Source organism: Manacus vitellinus, unplaced genomic scaffold (genome assembly GCF_001715985.3).
Source record: "Manacus vitellinus isolate BGI_N305 unplaced genomic scaffold, ASM171598v3 scaffold_0_pilon, whole genome shotgun sequence".
NCBI classification, from domain to species: domain Eukaryota; kingdom Metazoa; phylum Chordata; class Aves; order Passeriformes; family Pipridae; genus Manacus; species Manacus vitellinus.
In genome coordinates, this window is record NW_021938789.1 from 47,358,296 (window position 1) to 47,379,705 (window position 21,410).

Below are 21,410 nucleotides of genomic sequence, written 5' to 3' on the forward strand. Positions count from 1 at the left end.
GGCTGCTTTTCACCTCCTTGCTACACTTTTCTGGTGATGTCCCATCTATAGCTGTGTACCAGTGTAGGGTACTGGGGACACTGCACCCTGTGCAGCAATGCTGCTGCTGCAGCCCTGCAAGAAGGGGAAAGGCAGGCAAAGCTTGGCTGTCCTGTTGGGTAACCAGGTATGAACCCCTCAAATTAAGTGGGTGGGTGTGTCTGTGAGCATCTTTGCCAACAAACTCAATACAGCTGCCAGTTTTCATGCCCTGTGAGACCAAGTTTACTATGATGCCACATCATCTGCTGCAGGGGCCAGGAGAGCAACCTAGGGGAGCATCTGCAGCTAGGTGGCTGCTTCAGGAGCTTGATGACTGTCTCATGCAGACATAAATGTGCATCACCCAGGCCTTTTATTAATGGGTTTGACTTTAAACTCGTCATTTTGATTTGGTGGGTCAGTCTTTTAATGGATTATAGCTAGATTTGCAAATGAACAAAAAATTATCTTGCATTGAAAGAAATGTTGGCCTTCCTAGTGCTGATAGGAATAATTAGCTACAGAAGCACTGAGCTGTCATGTCGTGGTGAATGGGTGTCCTGAGCGTGCTGCCCTGCAGGTAGCTTTCTTTTTCCACTGGTATGGCAGTTACTGATCCCAGCTATTTGTAGAAGGGCTCATATGGTCACTGTACTTGTTCATATATGCCCTACTTCGGCAGCATGACCAGCACACCCAGGGAAACCTCACTGTGGGAGAATAACCTGGAGTACAAAGACCTCCTGCCCTGACATGTGGCATCCTCCAGCTGCTGGTGGGATCACAAACTTGTCTGATAGGAGCTAGGGAAAAATGCACAACCTACATCTCTGCCTCTATAGACCTGCTTATGAGCCTCAGGTGTGTACATAACAGCCCCTGCTCTTCTTAAGGGGCCAAAACTGGTCTGAAATGACTGCTGGGGCAGAAGGAACAGTGGTGAAAGTGTATCTGTGGTCTGTGAGCAGGACAACCATTGCCCCTTCCTGCTGCCAGCCCAGCTGGGTGGTGTAACCCTCTCCTTGGCTCCCTGCTTGCATCTCAGCTAAAACCCCATCTCGGCATGTGGAGGAGGAAAGATTTATTTTTTCCCTTACATGAGTGTACTGGCTCTGAGATGCTGAATTCTTCCTCCTACCTCAAATTTCCTGTGTGACATGGAGTACAGTAGTTAATGACTTGAGAGTTCCGTTTTCCAGCTGTAATGTTTTCCTTTCTTCTGACAAATGTTACAGAAATGGATTCTGTAATACACACAAAGCATCACACCAGTGCAATGAATGGGAGTGAGGGGGGCAGATTTTGTAAGTTCTGAGAGATAATAAATTTATTTTTATAACAATACCTCTTGAAAAGTATTCTTTTCGTTAATTAATTTCTTGAGTCTTGTAATTTTTGGTTATTGGTGCAATTTTTTTGGGTTAGCAGTTTGTTCAGCTGTGAATCATTTTGCCTGTTCTGACCTTCCTTTGGAGGCATCTATTTCTGACCTTATGAACAATGCCTTGGGTGAGACATGAGAACCTGATAAATCGTGATGATGTCTTCACAGTTGCCCACTGCTCCTGATATGACATGTGGATGCGTGTGTTCATGTCACAGTGTTTATCAAAACCTTTGTCTATGATTCAAATTAAGGGATAGATACTTGGTTTTGACTTTTATTTCAAAATAGCTCTGCAGAGTGAAGATGAAACATGGATATTGGGACTGAGAGAAAAATGGTTAAAGCAGGGCTGTGTTGGTATGATGCCTTTGTTGTTTTGAAGACTATTTTTTCATTAACTCTTGCATAAACCTGCACATGGGAAGCTGGTTTCCTTTTTGTGTCATTACCTTCATGCAGAGTTGAGAAATTAAACTTATCAGGGGCATAAACCTCCAGTAAACTGTATTGACCCAGCTACTGTGAGTGTTTGAAGAAAGGCAGCTTTATGCTCTCATTTCATAACATCCTATGGAAGTCAGAAATAAAAAGGTGCTTCTAAAAAATCTGATTTAGTTAGGGACACAATATGAGCACCTTGTTTTGTGAAGACAAGACAGAAACACAGGAGACTTTGTCCTGGTCGTGCTGTGCTGTGTCAGTGACAGCTATAATCATTCACTTGATTGGCTCAGCAGGACTATTTATCTCCAGGTATTTCACCATTGGTCAATAGAAGCATCTTAATAAGTGATTTTCTGAAATCAGATAAAAATGTTTTCTTCCACTGGTCACTTTTTGTTTGCAGCTGGTATCTCAGAATGGTCATATGACTGCAATCACCATGTAAACAACTCATCTTTATACAGCTGGCTTGTATCTCCACTGGAGATACTGCAGCACACACATGACAGTCTTTAACACTATTACTTCACTGGATTTTTATTTAAAGAAAAGCAAGTGTCACATAGGGTTTGCCTTGATGTAGCCTATTACAGAGAGTCTGTATGTAGTGTCTGTAAAACCACCTAGCTCTAGAGAGGTGTGTCTGTGAGTGTAAATGACATGGGCAATGCCTCTGTTTAAGTGAATGACTTACGATACAGGCAAGACAACACTTTCCAAGGGGTTATGATTACTTTACAGATCAGCAGTAGTCTAAAACTAGGGCCCTGCAAGCGTCCTTGTGGTTAAGGGAATCCCTACTAGATGCACTGTAAGGTGCATGAGGGCTTGTAGGGTCAGTGCCTCAGTTTGCCATAGCTCTGCCTCATATAAAGTAATTAGAGCTTGTCTCTTGGTTGATTTTTTATGAAATAATAAAAGTAGCCTGATTATAAAAGCTTCTAGCATCCTGTGGCTAGGTTTTTAGTGCCCACATACTTACAAGCCTATTGGCATTATTACACAGGCACCTTTAAATTGTAACCTCAAGTCACTTTCAATAATCTAACTTCCTTTAGAGTTTTAAGTTCTCTGTATTCAGATTTTTCTCATGTAGCAATGAATTGAGGACTCCTTCCAATGTATTTTAGAAACTATAAAATGAAATCCCCTGAAAGCCTGCTAAGCTTAATAGAAAACGGTAAGAGGTCAAAAATATTATTTAAGTAAACAAAATACATTGAATGTAAAAAGCCAGCAGACAAATTTTGGATACAGAAAATTAAATTGTCATGGCTGATGTTACTGAAGTGATTCTGCACAGCTTGCTAATGACTAGGTCATTAAGGTTAACGTGTTAATGAAACTTAAAAATTGAGAAAGCCATCATGAATGAAATATGGGCTCCCTTCTCTCATGCAAAAACTTTTGTTTTAGGTAGTGTATGTCCAGCTCCAGAGCAAACTAACCTCTGTACAAATAAAGATGGCAGAATGTGACTCTATAAAAATAAAGGCTGTGTTCCAAGAAAATGCCTACATTACACTAAAACAGATGAAGGTGGGATGAAGTATTTCTGCAAATCATGTCCCATACATGTTATTGCTGATGAACTCCAAAATCATTCTCCAAAATGCTGTTTGTAAATGTTTTCTGAAACCTAAGTCTGACATTGATAAACGTGGTAAACCTTGGATGCTCTTCAATGAGCTGACTCACAGCAACCTGGCAAGCTCATCCCATCTCCATGGGCTAAATCTCCTTCAGTAACAGTGCAGCAAAAACATTTATAAGTGGACACTTTGACCTAGGCTGAAAAACTCTATAGCACTCAGCAATTAAACAGGAAGAAACACAAGTTTAGAAAACAATTTTATTAGACAAATTATTTAGACAAATTATACACAGAAAGCTCTGCCACTTGTAACTGAGGCCTCCAAAAAGTGTTTTGTGTATCTGTATAATAGGCAACACATCAAAATAGGCCTATTTTAAATATCGTACATGGTTAACAGGTTTTTTAATAGCTAAAATCACTGCAACATCTGGTATGTCCCTATGTAGCTTGTTGGAAAGAAATTTTCTCTTTTTTTCTCTTTTTTTTTTTTTTTTTTTTTTTACTCAGAAGTGTGGATGAGTTCATGAATGTTACAAGGGGGAAGCAAGTTGTGCATGCTTTTAGACACTTGCTACCCTGGAAACAAAATGGCCTTTTGCACGATAAGAATTCGTTCTGCCTTACACAGTAGACAATATTTGAAGATTTAGTACAAAAAACAGTGACAGTACAAGATGCTCCCCCAGAACAGAATTAGCATCAAAATAGAATAGATCTGAAGAATATACCTTTTAATTTATCCTAAAGCAAATCACATAGGCTGATTCCTATTAATCCTAGCCAAAGAATGAGTTAGATTAAAATATGTGTATGGTTGCATTTAAAAGAAAACCAAACCAAAAAACTCACAGGATAAACTGCTTGCTTTCTACTTAACCGCATTTTTAGTTTTAAGGATTACAAATTGAAAGCTCTTCCTACGTTTCTAACAGGTAACAGTGTTACTTAAAAAAGCTGGTGCCAAAGTGGGCACTGGTTTTGCTCTCACTGCTGTTCTTTTTCTTACTCTATACAGTTGGCACTAATGTAAAAAATACACAGCTCCTCTAAACCTAACTTAACATAGAAAGGGTTAAAATGAGCGCCTGTTCATATTTTTTTTTCCTTAGAACAATACATGATTATAATTAAGGCCACATCTGTATATCTCAAGGGCTTATTTTTTTTTCTCTACTAACACCATTATTGTATTGATCAACTGTACTGACTTGGAAAAGGATTTATTAACCTTTGATCTATGTTTAACTTCTCTAGAGCTATATTAGTTGTTCATGAACATGGTATACCTAAGAGAGAGTTCCATTTGTCTAATTAATTAAAAGGAAAATTATCAAGATTAGCCTTATAGAATGCTCAATAGCCAATGCAAAACCTAACCAAAGGAGTTACATCTAGGTACAAATGTTAAATTGCCCCGGATGTTCTAATAAAAAAGTATAAAATATGCTCTGTTGGCAAACGATGCAAGTCAGAATAACATTAAAGCAACCCGTCTTTTCTAAATGAAAAGACACCCTGCACTGTACATCTCTCCTGTATACAACACATTTTTACTAAAGCTTTATTAAATGAATTGCAATAGCAACGGCTGCCATTTTATAGCTATATATACATGTATATATATATACACATACCTTTGTGTATATATGTATATATATATATGTATGAGAAACTAATTTATTTAACACAACAGAGGCTTCTGCCATATGATACAGTTTACTGTACATAAGAAAAACTTTTAACACTGTACAATCACATAAAGGTCATATGCACTGTTGCAGTGCAAAAGTAGATTTAACTGTAGTCTTTACTGGCATAGTAATGGCTTTTTGTAATCCTACAAAATTGCATTCTTATATTATGGGGCCTGAATGATCTTTTAACTTCATTTGTTTTCCATTCTTTTTTTTTTCTTCTTTTGTCTTTTTGCCTTTTTTTTAATTTTTTTTTCCATTTTTTGAACTGCAGGGTTTGCCTTTGGTCCACAGTTAAAAGGACACACAGCAGTGGAGCGCTGACTGGATGCAGCAGAGTACATGAAAAATACTTAAGTTATTGCAATTATAGTAAAAAAAGGTGGTGGGGGAGGAGGAGCAAATGCCCTTCTGTAAAGTAATCCTCAGGGTTTTTCTATGCATGAATCGCTGCACATTTCCTATATTTAAAGTATATGAAAAGCCTGAAGTAACCAAAACCTAACGCGGTGATAAACCAAAGAATAAGTGATTCAAGTAGTAAAGAGAATAAGGGGAGACAGAAGAGACCAGACTGAGAAAGCAGAGAAGAGGAGGAGGAAGAGTTGCTACTAATAATTCTGATTCTTAAATAAAATAAAGGAAAAAAACCCCAAACAACCCAAACAGAAAATAACCCTCAAACAAATAAAAAAAACCCCAAACCACAACCCTCAAAACCAAAAAATAAGGAAAAGAAGAAAGGTTACATCCATGTTAGTCCCACAATATTACAGCTGCTCCTTGCAAAGGGAGTCCTAAATAAGAAACAGTGAAGAAACTTGTTCTGGTGCTCAGATGGAGGTGCCTCGGTCTGGGTCACTACCAATATTCAGACCCAGAGTAGGAGTTGGTTGGTAAGGGATAGATGACATTGTTTTGATGGGGCTTCTGAAAAAGCCACCGTTAGGTGCCCTGTGCCTGAAAGGGCCAGTTCGGTGCTCGGGCACGCTGCCGAAGGAGAAACCCGAAGCGGCTTTAGCAGACAGAGTGCGGCTCAGAGTCTGGATCTGCTCTGGTATGAAGGTGGTTGTGGTGATGTGAGTGTTTCTGAAGTCACTGATTTGCTCCAGTGCCTGACGTGTGGGTAAAGTGTCAATGTCCAGCGGGGTCAAGTCAATCGATGAGGTGGAGAACTGTTTATGGGGACTGTCGTCATCTGTGCAGAGGCTGTTCACACGCCTGTGGAGGTGCTCCAGGTCGATCTCCTTGTCGTCCTGGGGAATGAGAAAAACAAGAGGCACCACTCACCACCGCCGTTTGTGCTGGATTGAAGTTTCACAGGGTGATCAGAACGGCTCGGGAAGCACAATGCACAATTAACTAGAGCTGGCTGTTGGCTCACGGTGTCTCTGAATGTCACCAGCAAACACCCCGTCGCCTGAAGCCAGGGGGGTGAAGCCAAACCGAGGCAGACCCTTACACCACAGCTACCTCCAAACCCTGTATCCAAACAAAAAACCTCAAAGCACCACTGGTAGATTTTCAGGAAAAGCCAGGCTCGGAGCTAGGTGGGTTAGACTAGCAACAGCTGAATAACAGTAAACTGCATAATCTCAAATGCCTGGAATGATACCAGTTCTTCAACTCCGCAAGGAGAACTAAATTTGGATGTCAACATGGGAGGCTCTGAGGGATCAGGTTGCCATCTTTGTCATCCTCTCAGGATTCAAGGAAGGGCTAGAAACATCTCAGGTTCCTTATTGCCTTTATAATGTAAATTGCGGTATAGAAAAGCTGAACATACAGAGGAAAAATCCAAGTGCTGGTGACTCATTGACATCACACAGAAAGGAGTACACCAGCCGATTTTAAATTACAATGCCAACAGAGGGATTAATTATCTTCTTACCTACAAAGAAGCAGTTCCATCTATTCTGATGGAATTATACTTCTGTGGGTGAGAAGGCGGCCTGATTATTTATCATAATATATCATCGCTCCTCTTACCTCTGTCCCTTTTCCTTCTTAAATCTCTCCTCCCAGAGAACTCAATTAAACAGGTTTGTTTGTTATAATTGAGAATTTAAATGAACAGAAGTTAAAAAAGAGGAGGAAATCCCAGGTGACCCAGTAAATCACCTGTATTGTACATACATATTTCTACTTAACTGCAAAGCTTAATTCAAAGCAGCATTAAGTATACACGTACAGGGGTATTCCCTCAGTCTAGGTTGCACAGCTCATTCAGAACAAAAATCAATTTCAACTAACCTTAAAATTTACCTTAATCTCTGTGAAATTTACTGGCTCTTCCAGGCCACTAGAAATATCTCACACTCTAGGACCTCACAGAGGATAATTGGGCAGCCGATAGATGTGCACTGATGACTTCCAGCCTTGATTACTGAAATTCAATGACTGGCTTGATCCAGAGCTCTCTGAATCAATGGCAAAACTAGTATACCGAATGGGCTTGAGATCCCTCCTTTGTCTAGGAATGAAGTCAAGCACTCTGAAAAAGTCCACACCTAGAATAAACTGCAGGTGTTCATCTATTTAGCGAAATGGATCACTGAACATTTGCACTGGTACCACGCCGAACACAGAGCCCAACTGGAAGGAGACTGAGAGGCCAGCTCCTCTCTGGGATTTTACCCTCCGAAGGCAAGGACGGGGAGGCAAACCAGGGGAAAAGGGGCAGGGAACAGGGCATCAGGGATCTCCCAGGGACTGGATGATCACTGACCACAGAGGCTTTGGTTTGAGCTCATCACGGGAAGGAAAAAATGCAGTGCTCATTTCTTGGACTTAGCTTTCTGTCTATAGTTTATTCACATGTGACATAGACATGGATGCACATAACAACCACACAGGTGACATCAAATCCAAACGCATTCACCAAACGCTCTCTCCTAAAAAATTTGGAGCTGCATATGGATGCAGGAGAACTGGGGCCACATCAGAAAGCTAAAGAAATATACAGAGGCTCCATTAGCACGTGCAAGTCATGACTATGTCTCTGAGGGACAGTCCTAAATATTTTTCTCTTTTGCTTGGGTTTTGTTTGTTTGTTTTTAATTTTGAAAAAAAAAACATACAAACACTTTGTAATTTAAAATGCCAATTGGGAAAAGATTGGAATTTCATAATTTCTGAGCCTCTACAAGTTACTCAAAATAGTCCTCTTTCTTTTACAGAGATGCATTTGGGGCTAGGGTCAGACCAGTGAAAATATATAAGCGGTGATACTCTCCCATGCTTAGCCCACAACCCAATCTCCACCCAACTGATACACCAAAATGAGACCCACTCACAGTAAGATTGTGCATATCTCCATAATATGATCTTTCCTCTTCTCTCTTGTGTGATCAGTAGTGAAATATTCAGCAGTTTTCACATTTAAATTATCATCAGGCTTCAGAGTCAACATCCCATTGAGATTACTGGGGCGGTTCATACTTCTCTCAGAGCTACTGTTTAAGGCTGTCTGCAGACTCAGGCAGACATCATTGAATGGGTTACTTCTGGCACGCGACCGAAATGTTATCTTCACAACCATAAGACAATTTTTTTCAGTATAAATGCTTGCATTCTGGAGCACAAGATGGCAGCCACCAGGAAAAAGGGTTGGCTTGCTGACCACAAAGTGGCCCAATCTGACCCCCGATTCTGGACTAGTGGCCTGGAAGAGCCAATGGATTTCATGGAAGCTAAAATGAATTTTAAGAAAGTTAGTTACGATGTATTTCTTGCTGAATGACCCCCACATCCAGGATAATGGGGACATTCAGCACATACGTCCATGTTAAACTCAGTTTTGAGCCAAGCTTTTCAATTTAGCGTTGAGATGCAATTTTAAATGCTAAACTAATGACCATATAGCAAAGATCAAGGAGGCCAAATTATACCATTTGTGGAAAGTATACACTTGAATTTCTCAGCATTTGAAAATTGAAATAGAAATTTTTTAGTTGTATAAAATATCTGTGTGGTTTTTTTTCTTTTCCTTTGTTATTGATTTTCCTGTTTTGCATCAGATAAATATGAAGTATGAAGTTCTGAAAGTTTGGATGAACAACAATCAAGTAAATTTTAGGTTTTTGAAATAATTTACCAGTTGAAACTATATGGTTTCCACTCCTGAGAAACCCAATTTAAAGACTAGAGATTCCTTTTTTTTTTTCCTTTTAATAATGGTCCGGTCCAGATCTTGAACAAAAAAAAAAAACAAAAACTTGGGAATTAAAACAGGCAAGAAAAGATTAAACGTATTTTAACATCAGTGCCAATGCTGTCTAATTAGGTAGGGTAATTAATCCTTCCCTAATATACAGCATTAGATTAGCAGGAATAAACACAATGGAGAAACTGCAGAGAAAGCAAGACCACTGCACACAAATTAACAGCAATACCCCACAAGCTACACAGATGTGCCTAAGCTACACAGACAGAAAAGCTATATTTGACAGTGTGTCATTAAAGCTCATATTTGAGTTCAGCTTTGGGTGTTGCTGCCAGGTTTATTTTAATAAATTGTTTTGTCCCTGATTTTTTTTTTTAGTATTTTGTAGATGTAAATACTTAATGATAAAGGTAAGAAATTTGGTATAAAGTTGCATAAGGCTCAGATGGCTGGTAAAGGGACAGGTAGGTTACCACAGGAAGGAAAGCATTACACATGCAGGTGTAGAAGCAAACTCATCTCAGATGTAAAATAACATATCTCCCTGTGGCCTCCGTCCAAGATTTTCTGAAACAAGTCTGTAGTAGATTTCAGAAATAAGCCTGGCCTGAACCTGAAAAATCTAATGTAGCCTTACTTCCCTGGACTTCAGATGCAATAATGAGAACTGAAGTTCATGGAAGTCTCAAGAGGTCAGTATTTCTGAAAATGGGGACAAGACTCAGCCATTGAGCTTAGGGGATATATTTTTCAAGAAGTAACCAAGAAACCTGGTGAGAATTAGCTGTCACCAATGGGAATAATGAACCAAATATTGATGTATTAATAATGTACTATTCTACAAGTAACAGATGTGTTTTACTCAGAATAGTTGCATATTTATACATCATCAACATATATTTATTTCCATTCAAAGAATTTATTTCTAGAAAGAATAGCTTAAAAGGTTTTGAGGAACATAATTTATCTTAAAAAATCAGGAAGCTAATGAAGTATCTCTAAATTTGATTACCCACCCTCTCTAGTGCTATAAAGTCAAGGCAGCAATATTTAGGGTGCATGAAAATTCCCCAGGAGAAATGGAGGGTCTAATACCTCTTTTGATGGAACCCGGGAGCCTTTCCTTTTATTCCACCACGTTTCCAACATTGCAATGAAACAGGATAGGACAATCCCTGCAGCGAGGATGCAGAAAACACCTGCAAAACTTTTTATGTCCAGGGCACCTCCTTTCTGTTTGGTATCCACAGATGAGTAAAGATCACACTGACCGTTCTTCGGCCACCATTTATGCTTCAGTATGTCCATGTCGCCATTCTGCTGCAGCTCCAAAATCCTGGAGGGGAAAGCACAGAAGTCAGTGGTTACAGTGGGGCAGTGGACAGCGGCACCTGGGAGTGTGAGGATGGAATCTGACTACTTGCAACCTTCCCATATGTCCTGGAAAGCCAAGAAGCTGATGAACCCAGGCAGGCTGATTTAGCCAGAAAAGAAAGCTTGAATATGGGGTTGCCTGTTAGACTGAGCACATAGATATCCATATTCTACTCTAGATACAGGAAAGCACACACGACTCTCTCTTGTCTTCTTTTAACATCCTTAATGAAAAGACTTTACTTCATATACTGTATTTTCTTAATTGGTTTTCACTACAGACTATGTCAGTAGACTTTTGTAGTGCATTATATATTTGACAATATTTTGCATTTTAATCACTGGAGAAGAGACATTTCAATTAAAAAAACTCCCCAAACCAGAAGGTAAATACAGTCCAGATGGACCACAAGTTACACTTTATTGTAAATTGATCCTTATCAGGTTACCTACTTGTTGCTTTGGAGAGAGAGAGAGAACAAAGCCATCTTATTACAGTCAGTGGCGACCTAAACTAATCTTGCTTAACGTGAGAATGTGACCCGATGATAAGTGATTCCACAGGAGGGTTCCTTGCTGTGGAATTCACTTGTCCTTGGACCTACATATCCAGCCCATGAAGATTTACTGGGCAGCTTGCAAGGACAATGCACTTAACTAGACTTCCTGTGGGATGAGCAGTTTGAGAAATGAGAATTTTATTTGTAAGAAGATTTTCATATTTAGTTCATTTATTCCTGAGGAGAGTGTTTTTTTAAAAACATCCAGAAATGACTAGAGTAACAGCTGGGTGTCTCTGGTTATCCAAAATAAAAAATTCAATGATCACATCTAAAAAGAATAAAACAGAGGGAATGTTTTCCTTCATATAATAAATTTGTTTTTCGTTTCAGTGTTGGAAGACAAACAATTACTTGTGCAATCATTTGACACAGCATGCAAAGAAATCCAAGTGCACACAAACCAGCAGAGGTCTGGGATGTTGCTACCAGAGACTGTACTGCATCAGAGGGGGAAGAAAAGCTGTCCTACTGTCTCAGGGCTACCATAACAGCTCAATGCAGTGGTCTACATCATCAACCTTGAGAGGGAGTTTGAATGCACCTTGGAAGCACAGAGCAACTGCTCTATACAGAATTTACTCAGTCTCCCATGCTGCTTGAATAGGCAGTCGTGTCAGTGAAGTCACCTAATTTTCTGTGGCACATCCAAATGACCATATATTTATGCTGTGGTCCTACCAGGAATGGGAGACCTGACACAGCCACCAGTGGCTGAAATCTCAGCACAGCTCTGGAATGAGCTTCCACTTCCTACCTAGTAGTACAACTGGTGCCTGAGATCCTCACCTGTTCAGAGGGGAACTGCTTGTTTACCTCTGTGCTGTACCAAAGGGAACAGTGCCCTCAAGGAACAGATCACAGGCAATACACATGCCCTTGGAGATGCCAGAATCACCTTGTTCGTATAGCTTTGTGTTTATAAGAAGTGGGACAAATTCTGTGCAGTGCCTGCTGACACTACATCGCTGAAGGTCCAGCCCTGGAGAGGGGCAAACAAGATCACAGTTGCCTGGGCTATATTTTGAATTCTCCCAAACTCAGAGCCAACTTGGGGAAACCTCATCCTGAAGCTTCCTGAGGCAGCAGGGATGTGTCAAGGGTGGGAGAATTCTCCGTTCTGTTACAAGAGACAGAGTAGCTGTTATGAGACATCCATGTTCGGAGGAGCTTTGGAGGCATGTGGACCATACACAGGAGTGCTGTCATTGCTGCCAACAGCTGCCTATTGGGAGTGTGTAGAGAAGCTGAAGCTAGACCCAGTGACAGGAAGAGATGCAACTGGGATAAAGAAGAAGATAAGAAATTCCAACTAGATAAGAGAAGAATGGGAGAGGTCAAACACTGGAACAGAGAATTTATGGCACCACCACCCTTGACAACATTCAAAGACCCACTGGGAAAGACCCAGAGCAAACTGACCTAACTGGACCTGCTCTGATCAGAGGGCTGGACTGGAGATCAGATTACTGCTCTGCAACTGCAAACACAGTCCATACGCTACCCTCTATCATGGCATACAATCCTTACAGAAAGAACTCACCATAATCCTGGTTCCTGCTGCCCTAGAATCCTGTAATAGGATTTAGGTGAGCATTTTGCCCAAATATGCCAGTCTGACAAGTTAGCGGGAGCAGATAGTAAGTACAAACAGAACCTTTTTGTATAAGTTCTTGTGGAATAACAGTAGATTAATTTTCAATGCCTAATCCAAACATACGTGGTTTTATATTTAGGAATTACTGTACTATCTACACAAGGCAGTAACAGAACAACATCCATGGGGCTTATTTCTTCCAGCAGTGGCTGTAATCCCTGAGCAGGACTATTTTCTCTGTTTTATTCAGTCAGGAATAGAATGAACCATCCAAATGATTGCTCTATTCTCATTAATTAAATGATTCTTCACTTGTCAGTATAATTCTTGATTACACAAGACATCTTTTTAACAAAAGACATTTGCATAAAAACACTGAGCTTTGGCTTGTTCCTTAATGGAGATTTATTCCTAATTGTACTCCTGGTAATTATTGGCAATTTTCTTTATGGATGTAACATATAGTTCAATTATTTAAAGGAAAACATAAAAAAAGCAGTAGAAACCAGCAATAGTAATGGTATCATTACACGGAAAAGCTTGAGAAGTCAAAAGCTTATAATGAAGCCTTGTAAAACTGCAGCTTAAAACAGATGTTGAGGAATAAAATATATATCAACAGAAATGATAAGAGCACGAATATCTAACTCTATTAATATGATGCAGAGAACAAGGAAGATCATGCTTCTCTTAGACTTCGCAAACACTTTGTTCTGGAATTCACCTGTCTGTGGAACTAAAATAATAGTTAACATACTAAGAAGATTTAACACTTCTGACCTGTTCCTAGTTATGAAACTTCCTATTTTAGTAGCTCATTTTCATAAACAAAAATTGTACTTTAATGAAAATTCCAGGAAAAACACAGGAGGATGGGAGGATAGCACACGAGTACTGCTATCCCTGCATGCTGCAGGAGCTTCCCACACGATGGCACTCTTTCCATAAAAATATGTGGTTTTGCTGCAGCTCCTGGTGGGTGCCCTGATACACTCTAATCAGATGTACCTGTTGGGTGGCAGACACTACAATCAGTTTGATATTTGATTTTCAAATTTAATAAATGACTAAAGTAATAACGCATTAACTAAATGCTCTGAATGATAATGATGTTCTAATGCTATAATTCCAGCAAGTGCCTCTTTTTCCAAGTCCCAGATGTTTAAAACTGAACTTTTTCCTCGAGGGACTTGGCTCCTTTGAGCCTGCTGTATTGGTGCAGAGTAGTATTGCAACACATAAGCCAGTAGAAAGAGTGGTGGAAAGTATTAAGTAGGGGGCAGGAGTTCCTGCTGTTTTGAAATACCACAGTCTCAAAAGGCTTACAAAAGAAGCCTATATATTGAAATAATCTGATTTGTCCAAAAAATACCATGACCTCTAAAACTTGCTTATGGATAGAGTGCAGATCTTAATATATTTTTCTTTAGCAGGCTAATGTTAGAGTAACATTTTTCAAGGCAATGACGTAAATTTATCGAGCTGCACAAAAGAAAATATCTGCATGCAGTTTAATGGATTTGGCTCTGAATTCACAGTGCCAAGTGATGTCTAGAGGATAGAAACATAGAAAACTAAACTGCCTGTGGTTTCTAAATCTAACAGGGATGTGAACAAATCCTACTGAATCAATGGGAATAGGGCTGGATTCCACTCACTAACTACATACTTCACTGCTGGCAGTGAAATGTAATCACTCCTCCAAAATACCCACAGATAAAAAGCCCCCAGCCTAATATGTGCAAGGTGTCACAAATGCTACACAATTGAGACCTCTGTGACAACACTTTTTTTGATGTAATTTTATTCTGAGCTATCAGTAGTGAGCAAAAGATACGACAGGACACTTACAATGCTATCAGAAATGCCAGTGCATGTTCTGGGATGTCAGAGGTTACTGAATATCAGCTTCCTGCACCAGGAACATGTTATCCAGAGGGATAACTTCACCATTGGCACTGATGGGGAAGAGGAGATGATGAGGTGCTATTCTGTCCCTAGTCAGAAGATCAGGGTGCAGCAGAGAGCAGATGAGCAGAGTTGTGTGATGAATGCCCACCGTCGAAAGGGGGAGAAAAAGTAAATTAAAAAAAAATAAAAAAAAGAACAAAAGAAGTGGCTATACTGGTATACCTTAGTGGGCTGTGCCTTGGGGGTCTGAGCCAAGGTCCCAGGCCTTGTGCTTGCTCCCAGGGGGCCCCTGGGAAACTGCTGTGGATTGCATTTGGGAGCACTTGGTACTTGCAGATGGGGACAGGTGGTTACAAGACCTCTAGTAGCTTCTGCAGTTGTTAGCCAAGAGTCAAATTTCTCGGGCAAAACCTCTTCACTGGAGTTTTTCTAAAAAAATCTGGTATAAAGTTTTTGCAGAATTTGGTTTTCCTCTTCAAATAAGATATAAAACTAAGCTTATTTATAAGCATCCTTCAGTTATCAAAGCAGACAGGTAGGAACCCACAAGGAGAATTTGGTTGTTTTTTTTTTTTATTTCAGTGAAGCAACTGCCTAATCTTTCTTATTAACTGGAGTGATGCCAACTCCTATTGCATCTCCCATTGCATCTTCCAGAGCAAGCTTTAGGTTTTGGCAAAGCAGCTTTCACCAGTGCCACCTGGAAGGCTGGCTCAGGGCTTTGGTGCCAGAGAGGGATGGCTGCTGCCCAGCCTGGCTTGCTGCCTCCTGACAGGGAAAGAGGCAGTCCCAGACATGGGGAAGGAAATGGGAAATAAGAATGGAGACAGGCAAGTAGTAGACTCTTGGGGTCCTTTCCATCTCCTCCCCCACCAGTGGCACCTCATCGTCTCACTGAGATCTGATGAGTTTTCATATTTTGCCCTTATCCTTGAGGCCTTGAAGGAGACACATGTTGATGCTCAAAGCCTTGACTTTTATGCTATAAATCATGTTTGCATCATATTTCAGCAGGAAAAGCATGTGTGGGAAGGTGTAGGGCAGAAGTCATTGTTCCCAGGTGAAAGAAAGAGGGGAGCAGTGCCAGTGCCTGCTCCTGGGTGGACTGAGGTGATGCTAGGAGAGCTTGCCAGATGAGCCAAACACCCAGAGGCAGAGAGATCATTGTTATTCCAGTCCTTTCTTTAACTACAGATCTTGATATCTGTGAGAATTTTTGGGTTTGAAGAGACTGTTTTCTGTGTGTGGATTTTTTTTAAGCCAGCTTTTTAATGAGCTGCCAATCACGGGCTCCATGAGAGGAAATTTTTCGTGCCAGCCAAATGCTGCCAGATTAGACGAAACGGTGCTCCCTCTCCACCCATTCCCACCACTTAACCCAGCAAAAGAGTGCCCTTGGGTCCAGCTGCAAAGTCTGTTTTATGGCAGAGACTCTGAGCAGATTTAAACCCAACTAGCTTGTGGCCCATGAAGGCAGGCAGGTGGTCGTCTTCTGATCTGCCCTTCAGCAGTGCTCGGCATCACAGTGCTGTCACTAGGAAGTCAGTGCACAGAAACAAGGATAAACATCTCACCTTCTAGAGATAGAAGAAGCAGCAGTAAACCAGAAGCTGCTGTTCAGCATTAAGGATTTGCATATCAAACAATATTAAAAGAGAAAAGCAGTTGACCTTCTGTTTTGCTCAGCAACAAACCATTAGCTTCTAAAGATGCAGCACTCATGACTCAGATCCCATAAATTAGTATCACTTTGTTCAATTTAGTGAACTTCTTCTTACTTAAATCTTTTTGAACTTACATGGACACTCTCAAATACAGAGGGCTAACCTTAAAAGAAATGGCATCTGCAGTAATAAGAAATGAGATATTAACTCTATTATATGACTGGTGGAATTTTATGAGGACAGCTCTACAATAATTTTTTTCAAGCTGCACAGCTTTGCTGAGTACATACTAACAATTCAGAAACCTAGATAAAGATGAAAATCAAGTTAATAAAGATCTTCTGCTTACTTTTTATATCGAAAAATAGAGGTGAGCTTTACTGGCCTTTCATTGTGAAGAACTTTTCTGCTCAGGAGAAAGCAGCAATAAAAGTATTAGTACCTATTTATAAATCCCAAATGACAAGAGAACATCTACAGACAGCTGCATAAATATCATGAGTTCATTAAGCTCAGTGCTGTTATGGTAAACACCAAATTAATTCATTATGGTGAGTCACGGTACACCGCCAACCTTATTAAAACAAAGAAATGTACTTTCAAGGTACATTGGTTCCCGTACACTACCCATATTCCAGTCCTCTTTTAGAAAATTACTTGAGAAATGATACTTACTAAGCTTTATAAAAAATTCAGTACTTCATGGCCACATGAACAGTTGGGACCTAATTTTTCTCTTGCTTTCATTACCATAAGCCAGAAGCGAGTGCAGGGACAGCTCATGGAGTCTGCAGAAGAGCAAAGCAGACTTTCATGCTCTCCCCTCAACTAGGACAGCTCTGTACTCACTCTCCCTGGTCTGCACCAGGAAAAGCGTCTTGCTAACTGCCCATGTTTCCAACACTGTCTCCAAGATTCAAAGATCAGGTGTGATGTGTGTGACTGCCATAGAATGGAGACAGTGCTCAATCCTAAAATTACACTTTCTTCAAACTATCCCCTACAGTAGTTCTTGTGAACACCAGAGGCAGTCAGAAATGATATTGTGGCTATGTGTGAGTAGACTGTATGAATACACATATACAACTTAAGGACTTGAGTTGCAGGTCCCAAGAAGTGTGTAAGTAAATCAGTAGCAACTTTCACAACTGTAATAATTGATAATTTCACACAAAACCAAGAAACCTAAATGTCCAAAGTCATCAGGATTTTCATCATTAACTTACAGACAGCAGAGCCCAACATAGAGCACACCTGGGAACCCCAACCCTTCTGGATAGGCTGTGAAAAAGGCATGGCATTTTTCTGAATCAGGATCCCTAGACTAGCCCAAGATGAAAAGCTTGAAAAGTGCCTTTTCAGTCACCACATATTTCTTAGATGTCTTCTCCCCAAAAGCTCACCTCACTGAACATTTCCTCCAATGTCACTTGTCAGCTGACCCTTGCCTGAGCAGTCCTGTGGTTAACAAGCCATGTAAATAACCATTCTCCTGCTTAGCAGCAGAAAGAAAACAGTTGGAAAAACCACTTTAGTTTGACTTTGTTATTGGTTTTTTTCCATGAGTGAGATGCAAACAGACAGTTATTAGGCTCAATTACTATTTCATCTAGTGCATTCTCAGATTTTTTTGGACACAAAGCAATAAATCAAACACTGAAAGTTTTCATTAAGAAAACATCAAAATGAAATACTAAAATATTTGTCTTTTAAGGAATTATTATTTAGTTAGATCATAGGGAATAACTTTAACTAATCTGTTTAGATCATCTGCTGATGTCCTGTCAGAAGGATAAATAAATCAGTTCACTGACCTAATGTAGCACTGAACGAACCCACAAGTCTTGTCTTCAGCTGAGAAGGAATTGCCTTAGAAATCAAATTATTAACATGATTAATCTTAAGAGTTGCAGTGACTAGTGAACTTCAATTTTTTTTTGTTGTACATGTTTATGCCACCTTTAAAAGTCAAGCACTTATTATAGCTATGACAATATGGTATTTGCTAATATCAAAATTGGACTCCAGCGAATCGACAACAAGCAGAATGAAAGCAAGCCAAAGAGATGCAAGAGAGCTGAAAAGGAAAAGACAGTAAGTCCCACAGAGACCCAGAGCATATCTGCAGTCAGAAAGGCAACACCTTGGGTGGTCTTTGAAAATGTCAGCATCATCCTTAAGCACACTGTGATATTTGGGTTATTGGGTGCAGGAAAAGATCTTTCATTTTAGTGTAAGAACCTGGAAATTATCATCTTAGCTTGGAGTCATGCTTTGGGCAGTGCAAAGCCTCACACTATACAAACTACCTACATCCACATTTTGAGAAACACAAGACACATCAGTTACACTAAGTCCTGTTAACTGACAGTCTAGCATATCTCTTTTATGAAAGTAAGAGATCTAGGTGGCACTTGCATATTTGACATTTATTTGCTATATACCTAGGCAAAAATGACAAAAGATATTTTATGGTGGTTCTCTCAAAATATATAGCCAATGATTCTCTCATGTTTTAAACTGTTTGTACAGTGCTTTTAAGACAAAAAAACCTAAAACCATAATCTTCAAAATTTTCTTTTTGATAGTGTTTAAATGCATGATTTACATAGCTTGATTTAAATATCATAATTCGGATTAGAAAGACCTCAAATCAATAGCTTAAAGCTATCTCCAAGGTGAACAGAATTGTTGATAGAATAGGAGAAGCTAGACAGATAAATACAGAGTCTGAAGATCAAATCACAGTAATACTCTTTGTGTCTGAAATTTGACATTTAAAAATATCTCAAATGCTTTTATCTTGGTCCTTGGTTACAGCTGTGAAATCTTCCCAGATTCATTCCCATCCAGGGTTTTAAACACATTGAAGTTTGAAACCAGTACTTCTGTACATGAACACTGTAATAAACAACCTTATAGATGAACATTATACTGAGGAGAGCCCTCTCCAGACAACCCTTTGGACAATGAAAGCGAAAATGTTTAAGATTATTGAATATTATTGCCTTAAAATATATTATTGCTTCAAAATTTAATTAATTACTTTGATTTGCACTCTCAAGCAAGTCCATTTCATAGAGGAACCATTTCTAGAGGCACCTCCAAAATATGTTCTTTCTTTAAAGCCTATCTCGGATCATATAAATACTCTTCAAATATTTACATCAGTATAGTGCTATCTGGGGAAGCCTAAGGAATAGCCACAATTTTGCCTTAGAAAATTATGAGACCTTGCCAAATTTACTGGAGGCACTGAAGAGTGGATTTGACCACACTTAAAAAAAATAATATTTCTTATTTCACACCTTGAGGTTTGAGGAATTCTACTCCTGCTCTTCAGTCTGAACTTGTGTCAAACCAGACTTCTGACACAAGCCTGGCCCAGGTTACAAACAGATCTGCCTGAGAGGGGTGCCCTGGATATATTATATTGCCTAGGGCACCTCGGCTGGTCTGGGGCTCGCTCTGCCTACTTTCCCTTCTAATATGCATCAGGTAAGCCTTCCTCAAAGACATGAGATCATAAATTTCTCTACTTTGATGAGCATTCACATTTTTTAACATCCCTCCAAGGAGGGTTTTAACCTGTCTTAAAAAGAAAATTATGAAAGACAAGATAGTACAACTTTGCAAGCAAGAAGCTGCCTGACTGCTGCGCTACGGTCGATCTGTGCACAGCACTAACTGATGCGCCGTGTTGCTGCTCCCTTTTGTAACCATGTTGCTCTTATGTATGGGGGGATAAGGGGTAGGAACTGGTGTAGTTTCTCTTCTTCACCAGACTTAGTGATCACTTTCAATAACGCATCAGCGTGTCACGCTGACACCTCTGTGTATGCAGGTTTTGTGCCAGCGGGAGAACATACTGGCCATCAAAGCACCTTTCTGTGCTCTTGCAGGGCTACCAGCAATGCAGAGAGATGAAGAAGCCTGGCAGAGAAACCCTGCTAGCTACTGGTGGTTATAAAAGTTAATAATTGATGATTTATTGCCCACCTTCCACTGCAGTGTGTGTGCTGGGGGGTTGCAGTCTACCTTGCATGATAGGAATCAGGGCTTTAAGCAGCACGGTGTTTACTCGAAGGATTCACACTACCTGAGATTTCCATGTTATGAAGAAGTGTCTTGATAAGAACCAAGTGCCATTCAATCCAGGTAACAATCTGCAGGAGGACTGAGTGTTTATTCTGTTAATAAAGGCATCTCCCTAGTAATGCTGCAGTTTTTCAAGAGTCTGTGTTCTTGTCTCACAAACTTTGCCTAATCAGGTCCTCTGGTCCCTTCTGCATTGCAATAAGCAAGGGCTGTCTTCACCTGTTTGTGATGTTAATTTTTAAATTGATTTTATTTCTTCAGGATTTTAGTGCTTTGGAACAGGGCAGAACAACCCAAACCTACCATTACTTTTGCTGCTGAAGGAAGCAGAGCAGAAAGGAACCGGTGGGAGGATCTGAAGTTTCGCATTTCACCTCATACCTTCTTTCCCCTCAAATCTAGGCCCATATTATTCACACAAGCTTGAGGGATGTCTGTTCTGTGCAAAACAAGTTTGTTAGACAAAACATGCAAGCCTATAAAGGCACTAGAATACCTAAATCTTCTGCCAGAAATTTCAGCCCAGACAGAAGCAAGAGGAAATAACTGCTTTTCTTTGCAACCAATCTATCCAGACCAAAACTGAGACTTTTACATAAAGTAGAATAATATTCAATTCTTGCCACCTGCAAGGATATACCCCTCTAATGGCCTTTATTTCTAATATTTCATATTGGAGCATCCAAATTTTAGATTCAACAGCAAACATACAGAAGCATGTTAGAAATTATGTAACCATGAAAAGTTTCAAAGGATAATCTTAAAATTAATTCTTAAATTGAACATTAAAAAAAAAAAATTAGCTTCCTGACAGAGCAATATACAATCCAAATATTTTTAAAAACTCAGAATGACTTTGAAACATTTGATATTGTAATAAGACTTAGTGATTTTCATT

General features: G+C 39.8%; 1 protein-coding gene across 1 annotated transcript in view; it reads right to left on the reverse strand.

Moving 5' to 3' along the window:
- Positions 1-3,690: 3,690 nt before the first annotated feature.
- GRID2 (glutamate ionotropic receptor delta type subunit 2) overlaps positions 3,691-21,410 on the reverse strand; it is a 691,727-nt gene continuing 674,007 nt past the window's right edge. Inside the window, exons 15-16 of the mRNA XM_018072910.2 lie at positions 10,404-10,644; positions 3,691-6,399 (exon numbers count right to left, since the gene is read on the reverse strand). Coding sequence (XP_017928399.1) covers positions 5,977-6,399; positions 10,404-10,644 — 664 coding nt within the window. The 3' untranslated portion in view covers positions 3,691-5,976. The remainder of the gene's footprint in view (positions 6,400-10,403; positions 10,645-21,410) is intronic.